Genomic DNA, 16,014 nt, shown 5'->3' on the forward strand with positions numbered 1-16,014 from the left:
AATGGGGATGGCATGAACTGCTTCCATGCTGGGGAGCTGAGCACAGGATCCCTGCACCAGGCTTTTGTGATGCCCAGGTGGGTACCAAGGCTCGTGCTATGGTGTGGCCTTATGCTGGCCGGGGGGGAAAGGGTTGAATCCTGCCCCACCAGTGTGCTGCTCCTCAGTGATGCTGAGGGCTGAGGGTCCGCATAGTGTGGTTGCAAGACCACCCAGCCCCGAGGATGGGGCACTGTGGATGCCCACTGGGCTTTGCCCAGGGAGTGGCCTCTGTTTGCAGGGATAAGCTGGATGTGGTCTGTGGGTCCCCATGCCATTGCCTGCCCCATATCAGGCTCCTAAGGGGAGCTACCACTCTCTGGGCATGAGGGATGCAGGAAACGCTGCTGGCTGTGGGGTTGGATGTTGTCCCACAGCATGTGTCTGCAAACAGTGGGGAGATGATGGGGCAGAGCTGGTGCCCCAGCCCCTTCTGGCTACTGACAGCCCCTCTGAAGCCCACCTGTGGCCCCCACAGCACTGTGCAGGAGGTGGGATGGGGCACAGTGGGGATGCTGCCGAGCCCCTGCTTTGGGGATGGAGAGCAGGATGGTACCAAGGGCCGCCCACCGGAGGGGAGCGGGGTCTGCTGGCCCCCTGCTCCCTGCCTTGCCCCTGCCGCCTGCCCTTGTGCTGGCATCCCGGGCAGGGGCCTGGCACGGCGCGGCGGGGCTGGCTGGGGGCCGGGCTGCTCCCCCGCTCCCTGCTAGCAGCCGAGGAGTTAAAAACTCAGCCCTTGTGATGAATATTTAACAGCAGAGCACAGGCTGGAGCGGAGGATTCCTCCGGGCTGGCTGGGCGCTGGCAGCGCTGCCTGCCCGGGCGCACTGCGCAGGAGGAGGAGGACGGGGTGCCGGGGTCCCTGCTGCTGCCGCCATGGGCACACAGGGGCTGGGGATAACTTTTCTGACTTTGCCTCTCATCATGCGAGCAGCCGCGGGAGGTGAGATGAGATGCGATGCGATGCGCTGCGCTGCGCTGCCCCACTCCCGCCGTGCCTGGGGTGGCTGAGGGGATGGTGGGTCTCATGGTGGGAGATGATGGGGGTCCTGGGCTGCGGGGCTGGGGTGTATCTGTGCCAACCCACTTATTCCCTTCCCTTTGCCATGTGCCGGGGGGTGACGAGGGGCTGGGTGCTGGGGGACCTGGTCTGGCCCAGGAGCTCTCTCCTGGCCTCCCACCACCCTGCTCCCCACTGGTGGATGTCCCCACTGTGCTGCTGGGCTCGGGAGGTCTCAGCCCACCCAGGGCTACCTGTCCTGGTAGGGTTGTCTGGGCTGGGGTCCTGTTGGGATGTTAGGGTGCTGGGCTTCAGCTCGTCCACCCCACAGACCTGTATCACCAATGAGGATGAAACCTCGGAGCTGCTGTTCTGGGGCCGAGGCGCTGGGTGCTCACCTGCATCTGGGCCAGGCTGGCAGCAGACAGCGCTCCTTTGGCTCCTGTCAGAGGATGCTCGAGGTCAGACGAGGGCTGGTGGGTGCGGATCTGAGCATCTCACAGGAGTTTGGCTTCCCGTGGGCAGGGAGGAGAGCTTGAGGTCCCTGCCCGGGGGACCCTCTGAGTCCTGCGCTGTCCCGCTTCCAGCTCTCCCCTGGGTCTGGTGTGTCCCGTGCCACCGTAGTGAGGATTTGGATGCGTTGCTGCAGGATAGCTCCATAAGCAGCATAGGTGGAGGCAGGCAGGGCTACCTCTGTCCTGCTGGTCCGAGCAGCCGCAGCCAGCCTGCTGGCATGGTCCCATGGCATCTGTGGGGACTGCTCATGTAGGCTGGCCCTGGGCAGCACCGGGTTGCTCTGTGCCTCCTGCCAGGAGCAGGACAGGGAGCTGAAGGGGGAAGGAGTGCACTCACATTGCAGAACTGATGGCCCTGGGTGGATGAGCAGACAGCAGGAGCAGAGCACTGCCTTCCCTGGCATCCTCAGCATCGTCTGCTGTGCCAGCACCCGGCATCAAGTGCACACTCCCTGTAGCTGCTCTGAGCGCAGGCACAGCGCTGGTGGGAGTTCGGCAGCTCCGGCTAAGGTGGTCCTGAGCGATGGGGGAGCTGTTGTCCCTGCAGTGTGGGCACGGGCCTCTCCAGCAGCCCCCAGCAGCCGCCTCCTGCTGCCAGCCCACCCGTGTGAGCTGCGGGAATAGCGGTGGGGGCTGCAGCAGTGCCCTCAGCTCCCCACTCACCCAAGGGAAGGTGATGTGTCTGGTGTGTGGTGAGGGGCTGCCTGGGTTCCCCAGGGTTGGCAAGGGGCGATGCTCCCACAGCAGCTGGGGATGGAGCCCCATGAGCAGCGAGGTTTGGCTGCCACAGAGTGGAGTGATGCTGAGGGAGGTTTCCCTGTGGAGTGTCTGGGGGAGGCAGAGAAGGTGTGAAAGCACCAGTGCTAAGAATAACCGGGATGAACACAAGTGCTGACGGGACCCCTGGCTGCGATGAGGGGTGCCCTTGCCACCGGGGGCCTGGGCATAGCTGCGGGTGGGTTTGGGGAGCTGGTCCTGTCTCCATCACCTGCACTGAGCTCTCCTCTCTCCTGCAGGGCAGTGGTGTTATGACTCACAGGACCCCCAATGTGGTGAGTGGTGCCATGTGTGGGATGGGGGTGTTGGGGCTGTGTGGGACTCAGACCCTACATCTCCCCACAGTGCCTGGCCAAGGGCACTCTGGGCAGCATCAGCGAGGCTGCAAATAGGGAGCATGGCTTGGAAAAGGGCAGATTCACCCATATCACACCAAGGAGGGATTGATTAGAGGAGCTTCACTTTCAAGTGTGCTGATATAGAGACTGGAGGCAAGCGCTTGAGCCCACTCCAGCCAGGTCTGGGTGCTCTCAGGGCAGCACCAGCCTTCCTCCTTTCACCTGAAGCAAATTAAATCACACATGTAAAACAGGCCATTAGCAACCCCATCAAGGCATTGAGAGGGCCATGGGGCATAGGGGCCTGGCTGGAGCAGGGGTGGCTCTGTTTGGGGAGGCAGTAAGTAGGGGAAGGGAAGCATGGCTAGGGGCACTTTGTCTGGAAGCAGGCAAATAGCTTGTAAAAGGTTAATTAAAGATCAACGAGCATTTAATCAGCTGTTACGGCCCAACTGTTTTAGAGCTCTTGGGTTTACACACCTTGTGCCCAGCGGTTCATGCTCACCGGCCATGGCCGATGTGCCATGGCAGCTGGGCTCTGCTTATCCCTGCTGGACCAGCACTCCATGCCACCAGCAATCCAACGTCACCAGGCCAGTGGCGAGAGCCAATTTCGGCAGGGGAGCAGGGCTGGTGGGAAGCAGCTTGGGCAGTGTGGAGCCGGCTGTGTGCCCACAGCAGGGCTCTGGGGATCGGTCCCTTGATGTAACACTGTGTAACTTGTGGGGCCACCCGATAGCAGCATGCTGGGGAGCTGGTGGGGTGGCGGCATGGCCAGGCTGCAGCTCCCAGGGTTTCCAGGCAAAATGCTGCCTGGAGTAATGAGAGAAGAAGGGCAGGAGACAGGGCTGAGCCCAGGGGTGCAGGAGGCAGGGGTGAGCATGTGTCTGTGGTTTTGTCTGCCCAAGAAGAAGGTTGGTAAATGCAAGAGGTGCACCATGGGGTGCTGCTGGAAGAACGGCCCCTCCAGACCCTGGTTGTAGACAAAGGCTGCCAAGCCATAATGTGTGCCAGAGCAGAGCCAGCAGTGCCAAGGGGGGATGCCCTGGGAGGACAGGACTGTAGGTGTCAGGGGAGCTCCCATTCACATTCCCTGGATGGGGTGCAGCCCAGTGCCGACACCTCCACCCCAGCACGTGCAGCTCGGGCTGCCCCAGGGCCACCAGGTGAAGGAGTGGGGTGTCGGGGCAGCCACGCTGAAGCAGTGATCAGCAGGGTGGCCGGCTATGTCCCATCCCACAGCAGTGGACCGCAACAAGCGTCCAGTGCTGCAAGAAGAGAGGGTGCTGAGGTGATGGGGACAGTGAGCCACACGTGGTGTGTGGTCTGGCCATGGTGGCAGCCATGGGGACCTCTGCTCATGGCCCCCAGGCAGCATTCTGGGTTTGCAGTGGGTCCAGCCAGTTGCTGGCACTGCCAGCTCTTGCCATGGTGACCCCCTACCCTGGGAGCTGCTGATGGGGATCATGCAGTCACACTAGACCCCGTGTGGAATTTGCTCCAGGATGAGCTGTGTGGCCAGGATGCACTGTCACCTGCTACAACTGGACAAATGTGGCACGCATAGGGTAAAACGTAAACGTTGTAAAACCAAAATCGTGTGTACCGTGAATGGGCCTCAACTCCTCCATCCCTACTCAGCGGCTCCTCTCTGTCCTTCCCTCGCAGGTGCTGTATGGGGTAGTGAGACCCCTCTACATAGAGCAGTCCCCTGCCCAGCCCTGGTGTGAGCCCCAGCCCAGGGGCTGTGGTTGGCAGCCAGCGCAGCCCCACAGGGAGGGTTTGCTTGCAAGGATGGGCAGAAGAGGCTGGGAGAAAGGCCTGCCCTTCACCAGCAGTGCGCCGGGCTAAATATAGCCCCCAGCCCTGTGAGGAAATCCTGCTGCATTATGGATGAGATTTGCAATAAACCCCTGCTTATCAATAGGGAGGAAGGCTGGCCGGGCAGGAGGGCAGCTCCTGCGGGATGCAGGCGAACATGGCAGGGCTGACAGGGACTGTGGGGCTGGCTGAAGACCCAGGCACCCTGTGCCTTGGTGGCTGCCCGTGGTGCTCCTGCTCCTCCTCTGCAGGCCCCAGCCACTGGAAGGAGCTGAAAGCCACATGTGGTGGCAGCAAGCAGTCCCCTGTGAACATCGACAGGCGCCGGCTGCAGCGGGACCGGGGCCTCGGGGACATCCTCTTCGAAGGCTACGACCAGGCCCCCCCGGGCAAGTGGACGCTGACAAATGATGGGCACACAGGTATGAGCTGCATGGGGCATCCCTCGCTGTCCCAGCTCCCAGGCAGTGTCCTGCCCCAGCTCAGTTCCAGCGCCGCTCCTGGGTGTCCTCTGCCCTTGTGAGTGTGTGTTAGTGCTGGGATGAAGCCTGAGGAGGATGAGTCCAAGCGTGCCAGGGCTGTCCTGCATCCTCACCCCATCCCGCTGCCCTTGCAGTGATGCTGAGCCTGGCGAGTGAGTTGGTCTCTGAGCACATCACCATCAGCGGCGGGGGCCTCCCCGGCAGGTACCGGGCGCTGCAGCTCCACTTCCACTGGGGCAGCCCAGGTGGGAATGGCTCCGAGCACACTCTCGACGGGTGCCAGCTCCCCATGGAGGTAGGTGAGGCAAAACACCCATTGCACTCTCTGGGTGGCCCGAATCCTTGGTGTGATGGGAAGATGTGATGCTGGTGCATCCCAAGGCTGCCATGCAGGCTCTGGCATGCTGCACTGACGGGTTTGGCCATGCACCCCATCACTTGTGCTGATGGTGGGATACAGGTAGCTGCTGCACAGGACACCTAGGTGGTTAAAAACCAGGAGATGCGAGACTCTAAGGTTTTTCTTTATGGTGTGTGGGGCTAGGCTGCCTCGTTGGAGGCACTAGGTGAAGTTTGGAGTGCTCTGTGCCCCGCTGAGTCAGTGAATGCAAGCAAGAGTGTGCAGGAGCGTGCTGTGCCAAGCATGTTGGGATCCTTCTGGGTGAAAGAGGCTCTGTGCCTCTAAAGTATTAATTATCAGCTGGAGGAGAGAAAAATTGATGTACCTTGGCTGGTGGGCACCCAGGACTGCTGGTCCCCTTCCCATACCCCTTTCAAAGGATGTTCCTTCATTGCGGTGCTTTGATCCTCTGAGCAGCTTCCCCATGGAAGTGCCCGTGGGACCAGGAGGGTTTTTCTGTGGGTCTGGCTGCCCCAGGCAGGCTGGGAGGACCCATGGGCAAGCACCCCTCTGCCGGGGGTCAGGTGGGGGCGGTTGCCCATGCTTGGCCCCTCTGTGCTTTCCCCAGATGCACGTTGTCCACATGAACACCAAGTACCAGACGCTGGCAGAGGCCAAGGGGCATCCCAATGGGCTGGCTGTCCTTGGCTTCTTCTTCCAGGTGGGTCTGCAGCTGCTGAAGGGAGGGCACCCTGGGCAGGGAACAGGCCGCTCAACATGCGGCTGCTGGAGCCTTGTATGGCTGCTCGAAGGGAGCAAGAGGGGCAGGAAGGCTGGGCCAAGGCCAGGAGGTGCTGGAGAACCTTAGTGGTGAAAGGTGCCCCCCGCTGGCTCCGTGCAACAGGAGCTGTGAGCTCTTCCCCACTGCTGCTCTGTGAGGATGTGGGGCTGGCTCTGCCTGCAGATGCTCAGCAGCACAGAATGACCTGGCTCTGCCCTGCCCCAGCCGCTTACCCTCCTCATCCACAGGTCTCCAAAACTCCTAACACCAACTATAACACCATCGTGGCGGGGCTGAGGAACATCTCCCATGCAGGTGAGTCACCTTCTCGTTGGGGCAGGGGCGAAAAGGGGAGAAACCCCCCTCAGCAGGTTGCATTGGGGGGGACCTGACAGTCCATGGGACCACCTGGCTGAGGGGAAACTGATGGGGGTGCCTCTGCTATCCCCATCATGTCCCTGGCATGGCACAGGCTGAGTGCCCACATCTCGCCCCACAGGGGACTCTGTGGATTTGGCCTCCACTTTCCGCCTGAGCACGCTGCTGCCACGTGCCGGCCGGCTCTCCGGGTACTACCGCTACCAGGGCTCCCTCACCACCCCCGACTGCAGCGAGGTTGTCGTCTGGACCGTCTTTGAGGAGCCAGTAGAGATCGGTCGGGAGCAGGTACCAGTGTGCACAGCCCGAGGGGATGGGCCTCCCAGGTGGCCCCTCTCCTTGCCCTTCCCGACCCCTAAGCACAGGGAAAGTCATCTCTAGAATAATGCTCCTGGCAACCAGGCAATTAATTAACTTAATGAGGGTTAAGTAATGGAGCCATGGCCACATGCCAGCATGGACAAATCCTGTCCATAACGCTCTCCCACCGAGCCCCAGTATTCAGAAAGTGAAATGGGAGCAAACCCACTGGTGTTCAGAGAAGGGTCCAAGGAAGTGGGTGGGTGAGTGGATGGATAGATGGATGGATGGATGGATGGATGGATGGATGGATGGATGGATGGATGGATGGATGGATGGATGGAGTTCTCCTCTGCTGCCCAAGCACCTTAGCAGATGTGTCTCCTTGAGGGAGTCATGGGCCAGCTACTCTTTAAGTGCTCAGCGCAGCCACTGAAACACAATTTGCTCCTTTAAAACTCAAGACCTGATCCTTTTAAGGACCTGATTTCTGTACTTACCCTGCGGATCGGGTTTTGGGAGAGCTGTGAGGGGTTGTGGGAGGCCTCCCTCTGGTGTGGGGCAATGCTACGGGCCCTGTGTACCTCAGGGACAGCAGGGAAGGGGCCTCACAAGCAGGCAGGGGCTGGCGTGCCTGGCACAGGGGATGCCCACCCTGCCTCTCCCTGCACAGCTGCAGGCCTTCGTCAGCACCCTCCACTTCCCAGCCGTCGGCTCCATGCTTCCCAAAATGACCAACAACTTCCGCCCACCGCAGCCCCTCCACAGTCGCAAGGTCTTCGCCTCCCGGGCAGCCACGGCCAGCGGAGGGTCCCCACACAGGGTCCCCCACCAGCTCCTCTCCCCACTGCTCCTCCTGGCCCTGCTCGGCCCCTCCTTGCCAACTCCATAACGTCTGGGCCAGCTTTTCACCAGCCTCCACACGAGCATCTCCCCGCTGCACTGGTGATGCCTCTGGTTCATGGGTAGACGGGACAAAAGAGCACAAAAAAGCATGTTGGGACCTTGGCTGGTGAAGATGTTGCAAACCTGGATGTCTGCAGAGGTCGATCTTTGCAAGCCCAGAACTGCCCTGCAATGCACCTGGAGCCCGGTGGTGGAGCCGCCTGGAGAGGGATGCTTTAGGGGCTGGAATAAAGCCAAGGTCCTCGCCGATGGCTGTGGGTTGCTGCCTCTTTGGCTCTGTGTCTCTTTGGCTCTCTGTCTCTTTGGCAGGGCTGTGCAGGCAGGCATGAGCCTTCCCCTTTCCTCCTTGTGCAATAAATCCCCATGGCTGAATCCTGTCCCTGCACATGGCTCAGACTCCTTGTGGTCCCTGTGCTTGTGGGACCCTGTTGCTTTCCCAGGGGTTGGGGATGGCTGGCAGAGGGATGGGGGCTGTTCCTGGGGCCACAGCACCCCTCAGTGCCCTGGGGCAGGACTCAGCTCTTTCCACAGAGCTGAATTTACAGTGGCACAAATAGCTGCGGCTGCCAGCACTGCTCCTGTGCTGCCCAGCATGGCATGGGGAGAGCCAGGGTCTGAGTGAATGGGGTGGTTCATAATTAATGAGCTGAAGCTCCAGGCATGTTCCCGTCTCCTCCTGAATTATGGGTGTAAGAGCACAGGTCATTGTCTGGAGCAGATCCCCACACTGGGGTGCCTGCAGGACGTGTGGGTGCTGGGGCTCTATAAACCCACCCTGGAGTTGGGGTCTGGGAGCAGCCACCCTGGCGCATGGAAGGATGGCAGAGCTGGTGCTTGTGCCCCGGGCTGCCGTTGGCACACTTAATCCACAGAATGCAGCGCATGGGCTGCCGTGTGCTGCTGCAGATTCCTGTCACCGGCATGGTGGTGGCCATCGCCCAGCTCGGTAATTCCGGCCGGGCTCTGGCTGGCGCCGGCTGGAAGCAGCATCCTCGCTCAGGGGCCATGTGCTGACCTTCCCTTAAGGACCTCGTTAGTGCCGGTGAGGGCCCTGGCCACCTGCCCCGCCGTGCTGGGGGTTGAGGCCGGGCAGAGCCGGCGGGCGAGGGGCCGTGCTGCCGCCGCGTGCCTGCCCGTGTACCGGGACCGCCGACACCGGGCACGGGACAAGCGGCGCCGCAGCGCCGGGCGGCCGCCAGGTGGAGCTCGCCTCCCGGCTGCCGGCACTGCTGTGCCCGTGTCACCGCCACTCGCCTCCCCGTGCCCTCTGCTTCCTCCCGTGTTCCATCCGTGCCCCTTATTCCCCCCATGTTCTGGTGAAGGGGCTGGAGCACAAGTCTTATGAGGAGCGGCTGAGGCAATCGGGGTTGTTTACTCTAGAGAAGAGAAGGCTCAGGGCGGACCTTATCACTCTCTTACGACTACCTCAGAGGACGAAGCCAGGAGGTGGCTGGTCTCTTCTGCCAGGTAACAAGTGATAGGACAAAAGGTGACAGCCTCAAGCTGTGCCAGGAAGGGTTTAGATTGAATATTAGGAACAATTTCTTCACTGAGAGGGTGGCCAGGCATCGGAACAGGCTGCCCAGGGCAGTGGTGGAATCACTGGAATGTTCAAAAACTCTGTAGATGAGGCCCTTAGTGACACGGTTAAGTGGTGGCCTTGGCAGTGCTGGGGTAACAGGTGGGCTTGATGATATTAAAGGTCTTTTCCAACCTGGTTCATTCTCTGATTCTCTATTCCCCCTGTGTCCTCCATGCTGTCTGTGCCTCCATGTCCCTCCATGTCCCCACTGCACCCCGGCCCCACTGCACAGCCCAGCCCCTCACACCCACAGGCTGCAGGGAAGCTGCCCCATGAGTGTTCCTGGGTCCAGCCCAGTGTAGTCACAGACCCAGCGGGCAGGAGCAGTGGGTTCAGCCACAGAGCATGGCAGGGCCTGGCCATCCACAGTGACCCTCTAATGGCTGCAGCCCCCCAGTCCACTCCAGTACCAGGCCAGGGTGTGAGGGGCACCTGGGGCCAGACCTTGCTTGACAAGGAGTCCACTGAGGGCACAAAGCTGTGGCTCTTCAATGGCAGCAGGGGCTGAAGCACCAGGCAGGAGCCCTGGGAGCAGACAACCTGGTCAGCTGTGGTGCCCCTGGCAGAGGATAGTAGTGGCGCCAGGCAGCCAAGTCCCTCTGTACAGCAAAACCACCCCAAGGGCTCAGAACACACTGTGCAGCCTCCTGGGTCGCCAGATCTGGGGAGATGCTGTGCCTCTCACTGGGAACACTGGGCTGCCTTGGCTGCCTGCGGAAAGGACCTGGAACCATTCCCCAACCTAAGAGCCATTGCTGAAATGGGTCTGAAAAATGTCTTTTCCCGCCTCCTGCGCAGCTGGGCAGTGATGCTCTGGGTGCCACGTACTGGAAGGTTTGTGCTGAGGAAGCGGTGTGTGCTGGGGCTATTCCTGGCTCCCAGCTGCTGTTTGGTCAAAGCGGGCTCTTGTTTTTGGCCAGGCTGTAATTTTAGCAGCGGCTGTTCCTGAGCAGCGGGGCTGCGGTTGGCACAGCTGCCTGCAGAGCCACGACTCAGCTGGGGTCAGTGGTGCATGTCGGCATCCTCTGCCCATGGCCAGCCTGCAGTGCCCGGCCTGAAGTGCCCAAACCATAGCAGAAATGCTTAAACCTGGTGTTCTTACCCCACCGTGGTGCAGAGGAAGGCGAAAGGGCTCTGTTGGGGCTGGTGGTATTTGCTTAGGGTGGGGAGGCTGCTGGTGAGGGTGGCACTGGCTGGAGGGCGGGATTCAGCCCCAGGGTGCACCCCACATTCCCCTTCAGTCCCTCCACACTGGTTGCAAAAGCCATGGTATTGGCACTGCTCACCCCGGCAGGATGTGGAGGGGAAGAAATGCAGCTTGAAGTCCTCCCTAACTGCTGGAGTCAAACCCTTTAGTTCCATCCTGAGGGCCTGGTGAGGACCGCAGGGGTCTGCCTCCATCACACCCATCATCCACCCCTGCCACCATCTTCTTGTCACCCTGACACCAACACTCCCTACGTAGAAATTTCTTAACATTAGCTAAAAAAACCCATTTTGAGAGTCTTAATAAGGGCTGAAATTTATTGACCATATTTCTCCAGCTAGTCAGTACCAGCCCTGTGCTAAGACCTCTCCATCAGCACACCTGCCTGGGGAGACCTGCTGCTTCCTCCAAATGTGAGCAGAAAACAAGGGTGTTTTGGGTCCCCAGACAAGGGCTGAAGCTCTGCTGGGAGTTTTATTTTATCATCACTTATAAACTTCAGATGATAAACATTTTGAAGCAGCTGAGTGGTGTTTATTTTTAAGTTGGTTCTGCTTGTTTATAACCTGTTTACAAGCCTGGGGGTTTATCTTAGGGGCTGTTTACCTCGGTTTGATACACATCTAAACAACCTGAAGCGAGGGTTCTGGCCACCCCTCCCGGTGCAGCCGCCAGCTGCGTGCTCTGGCGGTTGCTGTTTTGACAGAGCTATGCAAATGCTCTCATCTTCACAAGCGGGCTTGATTGCTCAGGTCATGTTTTCAGCCACGCCAGCCTCAATGTTTATTTGTTTCATTTAATTCCCTTTCAATTGTAGGGCAATAAACCTCAGCCTTCGGCTCTCTGGCTGTTCCCAGCTGGGGCTTTGACCCCAAGCTGCCCAGGGGGTGTTTCATAGTGTTTTATATTTCATAAGTTATACTTTATAATTTGTAACCTGTATTGTTTTTTCATTTATAACCTGTATTTCACTTCCCAGATCTGGGGGAATTTGCCCCATATTGTGGGAGTCTGGAGGCTGCCCCATGCATCTTGTTGGCAGGCTGGACTTACAGACAAGCCCAGCTAAGGTGCTGCCTGGCAGGCACAGGGACCGTTTAGTGTAATTCAGTTAATGAGAGAGGATTTAGGGTGACCTGGTCTAAATTATGCTCCAGGTTTATACCCGTGCGGCGGTGGCACAGGGGAACAAGGCCATGAGCTGAGCGGAGTCAGGGTTAGCCCTGGTTCCCAGCCCCACATGTCAGTGGTGCCCAGCCTGGGGCCCTCGATGCGTTGGGGTCACTGTGTGTGTGTGCTTACATGTGCAAGTGTGTGTGCACATATGTGTGTGCACATGCATGCGGACATACCCCACATCAGGGCAGGGGCCTGCTGGGGACCTTCCAGGAGACATGAGGGGTGACCCTGGGCTGGGGACACGCACCCTGCCATGGCACGCAGCCCCACCAGCCTTGGCACCCCCTCACAGTGGGTCCCTAGTCTTCCACCCTGCCAATTTTGGGCACGTTAAAGCTGCCCCAAGGCCTGTCCCCCGCTGACATGGTGGCAAGGTGACAACTCAGCAAGGGGACAGGGGCAAAGCTCTCTGCAGCAAAGAGCCAGCACCCATCTCAGGGCTCGGCCGCGTGGCACTCACTCCCCTTCACACGTCAGCACCTACTGGAGACAGTTTCGCTTCCTTTTTTCGGGCCCCCTTTCGAGTTTCTGATTGGGGACTGGGGGGGGGTGTCAGGAGTAAATTTAGCCAGGGGATGCCCCGCGCTGCACAGCTGCATGGTGGCAGTGCCGGGGGGAGCAGGAGGGCACAGATCTGGCATGGCACAGCCTGGGATCTGCACGGCCTTCCCCGGGACCCTATGGAGAAAGTGGCTATGTGAGCGGGGGGGTGTCGGGATAGGGTGCAGGAACCACCAGCCACCCCTCTCGGTGCCCCAGGTCAGGCAGGGCAGAGCCCATCAGGTATCACCCAGCCTTGGAACAGCTGCAGAGCCAAAGCAGGGGACTCTTGCCATCCTCCCACCACCACCCCAGCGGGGTACAGCTCTGTCCCGCTCCCCACAGCCTGGGCTGGGTCTATTGTTGGCCCCAGCTCTTGCTTTCGAGTTTCAGCCCTGCTGCCTCCAGGAGTGGTGGCTGTTGGGGCGGTCGGGCAGGCGGGACACCCCCATCCCCTCGGGCTGTGCCACGTCACACATGGCTCTCCAGATGAGGTGTTTCATCAGCCCCAGGTGCACTCGCTCTGCTCCTGCCACGTCCTCACAAAGAGACCCCAAATCCTCCTGGTGTGAGATGCTGGGGCTCGCTGTGGCCTGGGGGAAACACCGGGTGATGGTCAATGCAAAAACAGAAAGCCCAGGCTGGTTTCTGGGGGGACAAATCCCGGGAAGGTGCTCCCCATGGATGGGGTCCAGCATGGGCATCCCCAAGTGCAAGGCTATGGGTGTAGGAGCTGCCCTTGCCCCAGGGCAGAGTATGGGGACCAGAGCAGAGCTTTGCCCTCTGGGGCTGGGGGGTGATGTTTTGGGCAGGGGTTGCAAGAGCTCCCATTGCCCGACACTCCTTTGTTCCATCCCCACATCCCTCCCTCTGGTCTCAGCCATGGGGTCCCTCCAAGCCCAAAGCATCTAAACCACAGGGGTTTATTAAACTCCCTCAAAGGCCTTGCTAAGCCCTTGCCTGTGAGTGCAGATCTCTCCGAGCCCTGCTCCTATCATGGGACCTGCTGCATCTCTGCAGCTAAATAAAGCCTTCCTGAAGCATCTTATTTACTAAATTAGATCCCCCTCATTTTAAAGTTAATGGTGAGCTTAGAAAACAGAAAATAAATGACTGTTTAAAATGGCAGCACAGGAGACACAGAGCGAGAGCGAGAGCTGCAGCTGCAGAGAGACACGGGTTTCTGTTTCCCTCAACAGTAAACCCCACTGAGGGTGGCTGCAGGAGCATGACAACTCTTTTCTTCCCAGGCACTGCTTCCCAGGCCTGGATCAGGCCCTGCATCCCAGTGTGAGTCCCAGCGGTGGCTCTCCAGCCCTGTTGAAGGCTTGTTACGGATAAAACCGTGGCTGGGAATCCGCTGTGGTGTGGCAGCCTGGGGGAGTATGGGAGCACTGGGGGCGGTGAGCGGGCAGGCAGGGCCACTAATCTATAATTCAGCAGGTTTTCCCTTGCTTATGGAAAGGATTTAGCAAACTCTTATAATCAATAATTAATGAGGTTCCCTGCCCCTGCATTCAGATGTGCCAGTGCTCTGCTAACCCAGACCCAAGCAGAAGCAAGACCCAGGAAGACCTGCCCCAACTGACCCCGTGAAAGCTCAGTCTGGTTTCTTGTTGAGCAAGGGACAGGCTTTACCCACGGGTTGTCAGGATGGATTTCAAGCCCTGTGTAAAGTGTTGCCCTGCTGCCTCCTCCTTGCCAGCTGCACCCCTCCCCCAGATGTACCCAATATAGCAGGGTAAAATCTGGCAGCATGGCTGCAACGGGGGCTCCTGTGTCACCTCATCATTCCCTTCAGCCTCAACCACAGCTTTAGGGTATGATTTGCCAACTACTGGAATCAATAATTAGTGAAGCTTGAGCTTTCTCAGTGGGAAATAAAAGCAGGCATCCTTCCTGGCAGCAGGTCTTGGTCCTTGAGGCTTTTTTGATTGGCACAAACCCAGGCAGCCTCTATTGGGGAAGAGCCCCAGCAGAGCCATGAGGCCGGGGACAAGGATGCTGCAGGCAGGGGTTTGCCAGGGAATAACCTCCCTTGAGCATGGGAAGGGGCTCAGTGCCAGGGCAGAGGAGCTGGTGCCATCTCTGAGTCTGTCCCCCCCAGCAGTGTGCTGGGATGGGTGTTGTAGGGATCTGCACCTCCCAGACCCCTGCTGCAGCCTGGCAGTCCCCTCGGACTCTGCCGCTGCAGGCTCTTCTCTGCCCAGGAAACTGTCTTAAAGGAGCTTATCTTGAAACATAGCAGGACAGACCCTACCATTGCCCTGCCTTCCTTCTTCTGTCTCCAGTGCAGGCTGAGCATCCCACTGCTGGCTCTTTCCCTGGCTGCTGTAGTCTCGTCTGGGCATGGGTTTGTTCTGTGGGGATGGGGTTTCCCGAGAAAGCCCTGAGCCTTGTCAACTAATACATGGGCAAGGACACTGGGACTGCTTCCATCGGCCCAGTCCCCTGTGTGTGGCAATGAGAAGGGGGTTTGCCCCATGGATGAGGCTGTGCTGTGGCAGGATCTCCCTTGCCTGGCTGGGGAGAAGGATAAAGCCAGAATAAAGCCAATAAAGTTGTTTTGGAGCACAAGGTGCCTCTTGGCACCTCTGGTGGGGTCCAGACCCTGCTGCCAGCTTCCTACCAAAAAGCAGGAGGGAAGGAGGGCTGGGGCAGACCAGGGCTTATGTCCCACTCTGCCCCTTCCATCTGCATCCTGCCGGGACTGCACAGTGCCCAGGGCCCTGCAGGGCTGGCACACGTCCCTGCAGGGCTGGCACATGTCTCTGGAGCTGCTCCAGGGTAGGTTCCTGGGGTTCCTGGGGACAGCTTGTGCTGTGGAGGACAAAATGCCGGTGCAGCCAGGAAACCCCAGCAGTCCGGGAGTGGGTGCAGGGGACAAAGGCAGGGCAGGAGGCAGTGGTTTGGGCATGGGGACATGGGTACAGCATGGAGTGGGGAGCTGCTGTCTCCAGTAGCAATAGGGAGGGATGGGGACAGGGATGGGGATGCTGCTAGAATGGAGAACCTCAGGCTGAGACTGCAGATCCAGAGCTGGCTGGAGATCTGCATAACCTGCAGAAATGCAGACTGGGAAAAGCACCTTATCAGGGTAAATAGCAGCATCTTCCCACCAGAATAAAGTCTTCTGAAATGCTAAAGCAATGTGTTGTCTTTCCTGGGATGTCCCCAACAGCACTGGGGGACATGGGGCTCCTTTTGCCAGCAGCAGGACCACTGCTTTGTTCAGACCACCCACCCTGGCATGTCCATGTGAGCAAGAGATGGATGAAAGAAGCATAATTCTACTCAAAGTTCCTCTTTGGTATTTGCTTTCCTGGCAGGTTTGGAGTTGCTGCCGCAGTGCTTGTTCCTTGGGAGGCTCTACTCCCTTAGACATTTTGCCAGACAAGGAACAACGCAGAGAGAAGAAACTGCCCCCTGGATCTTGTCTCAAAGAGTTTGAGTTTGACAGAAGATTTTTGGTGTCATTTTGGCTTAATTTCCTGTTAAATCCTCAAGTGGTTGATGAATGATTTAGTGAAAAAGACCATTAAAGAGCTGGAGTGAGCAGCTCCATCAGAGCTTTCTGGGACAGATGGAGACATCGGGGTGGGAAGGATGGGTGGACATGCTCAGGTGGAACTGTTGGGGTGAGTAAGATGGGAGGAGGCATTGAGATGGACAGGACAGAGGTGCTGGGGTGGACGGGACAGATGGACGCAGCAGGGAGGACAGCTCTGGGGCCCCAAACACAAGAAGGATGTGGAGCTGTTGGGGCGAGTCCAGAGGAGGCCAAGGAGATGCTGCGAGAGCAGGAGCAGCTCTGCTCTGGAGGCAGGAT

General features: G+C 59.0%; 1 protein-coding gene across 2 annotated transcripts; it reads left to right on the forward strand.

Annotated features, from left to right (window-relative positions):
- The first annotated feature begins 807 nt into the window (after positions 1-807).
- Positions 808-8,062, forward strand: LOC115614381 (carbonic anhydrase 15-like). 2 transcript variants are annotated; one of them, XM_030501225.2, is made up of 8 exons: positions 808-982; positions 2,571-2,606; positions 4,742-4,912; positions 5,107-5,267; positions 5,941-6,033; positions 6,342-6,408; positions 6,593-6,759; positions 7,445-8,062. In XM_030501225.2, the coding sequence occupies exons 1-8, from the start codon at positions 916-918 to the stop codon at positions 7,661-7,663; spliced, it is 981 nt and encodes a 326-aa protein (XP_030357085.1). In that variant the 5' UTR covers positions 808-915; the 3' UTR covers positions 7,664-8,062. The 2 variants fall into 2 exon arrangements, with proteins under 2 accessions (XP_030357085.1, XP_030357084.1); XM_030501224.1 differs by lacking the exons at positions 808-982; positions 2,571-2,606 and having other exon boundaries at positions 4,149-4,912.
- Positions 8,063-16,014: the final 7,952 nt, after the last annotated feature.

The sequence above is a fragment of the Strigops habroptila genome, chromosome 11 (genome assembly GCF_004027225.2).
Source record: "Strigops habroptila isolate Jane chromosome 11, bStrHab1.2.pri, whole genome shotgun sequence".
Taxonomy (NCBI): domain Eukaryota; kingdom Metazoa; phylum Chordata; class Aves; order Psittaciformes; family Psittacidae; genus Strigops; species Strigops habroptila.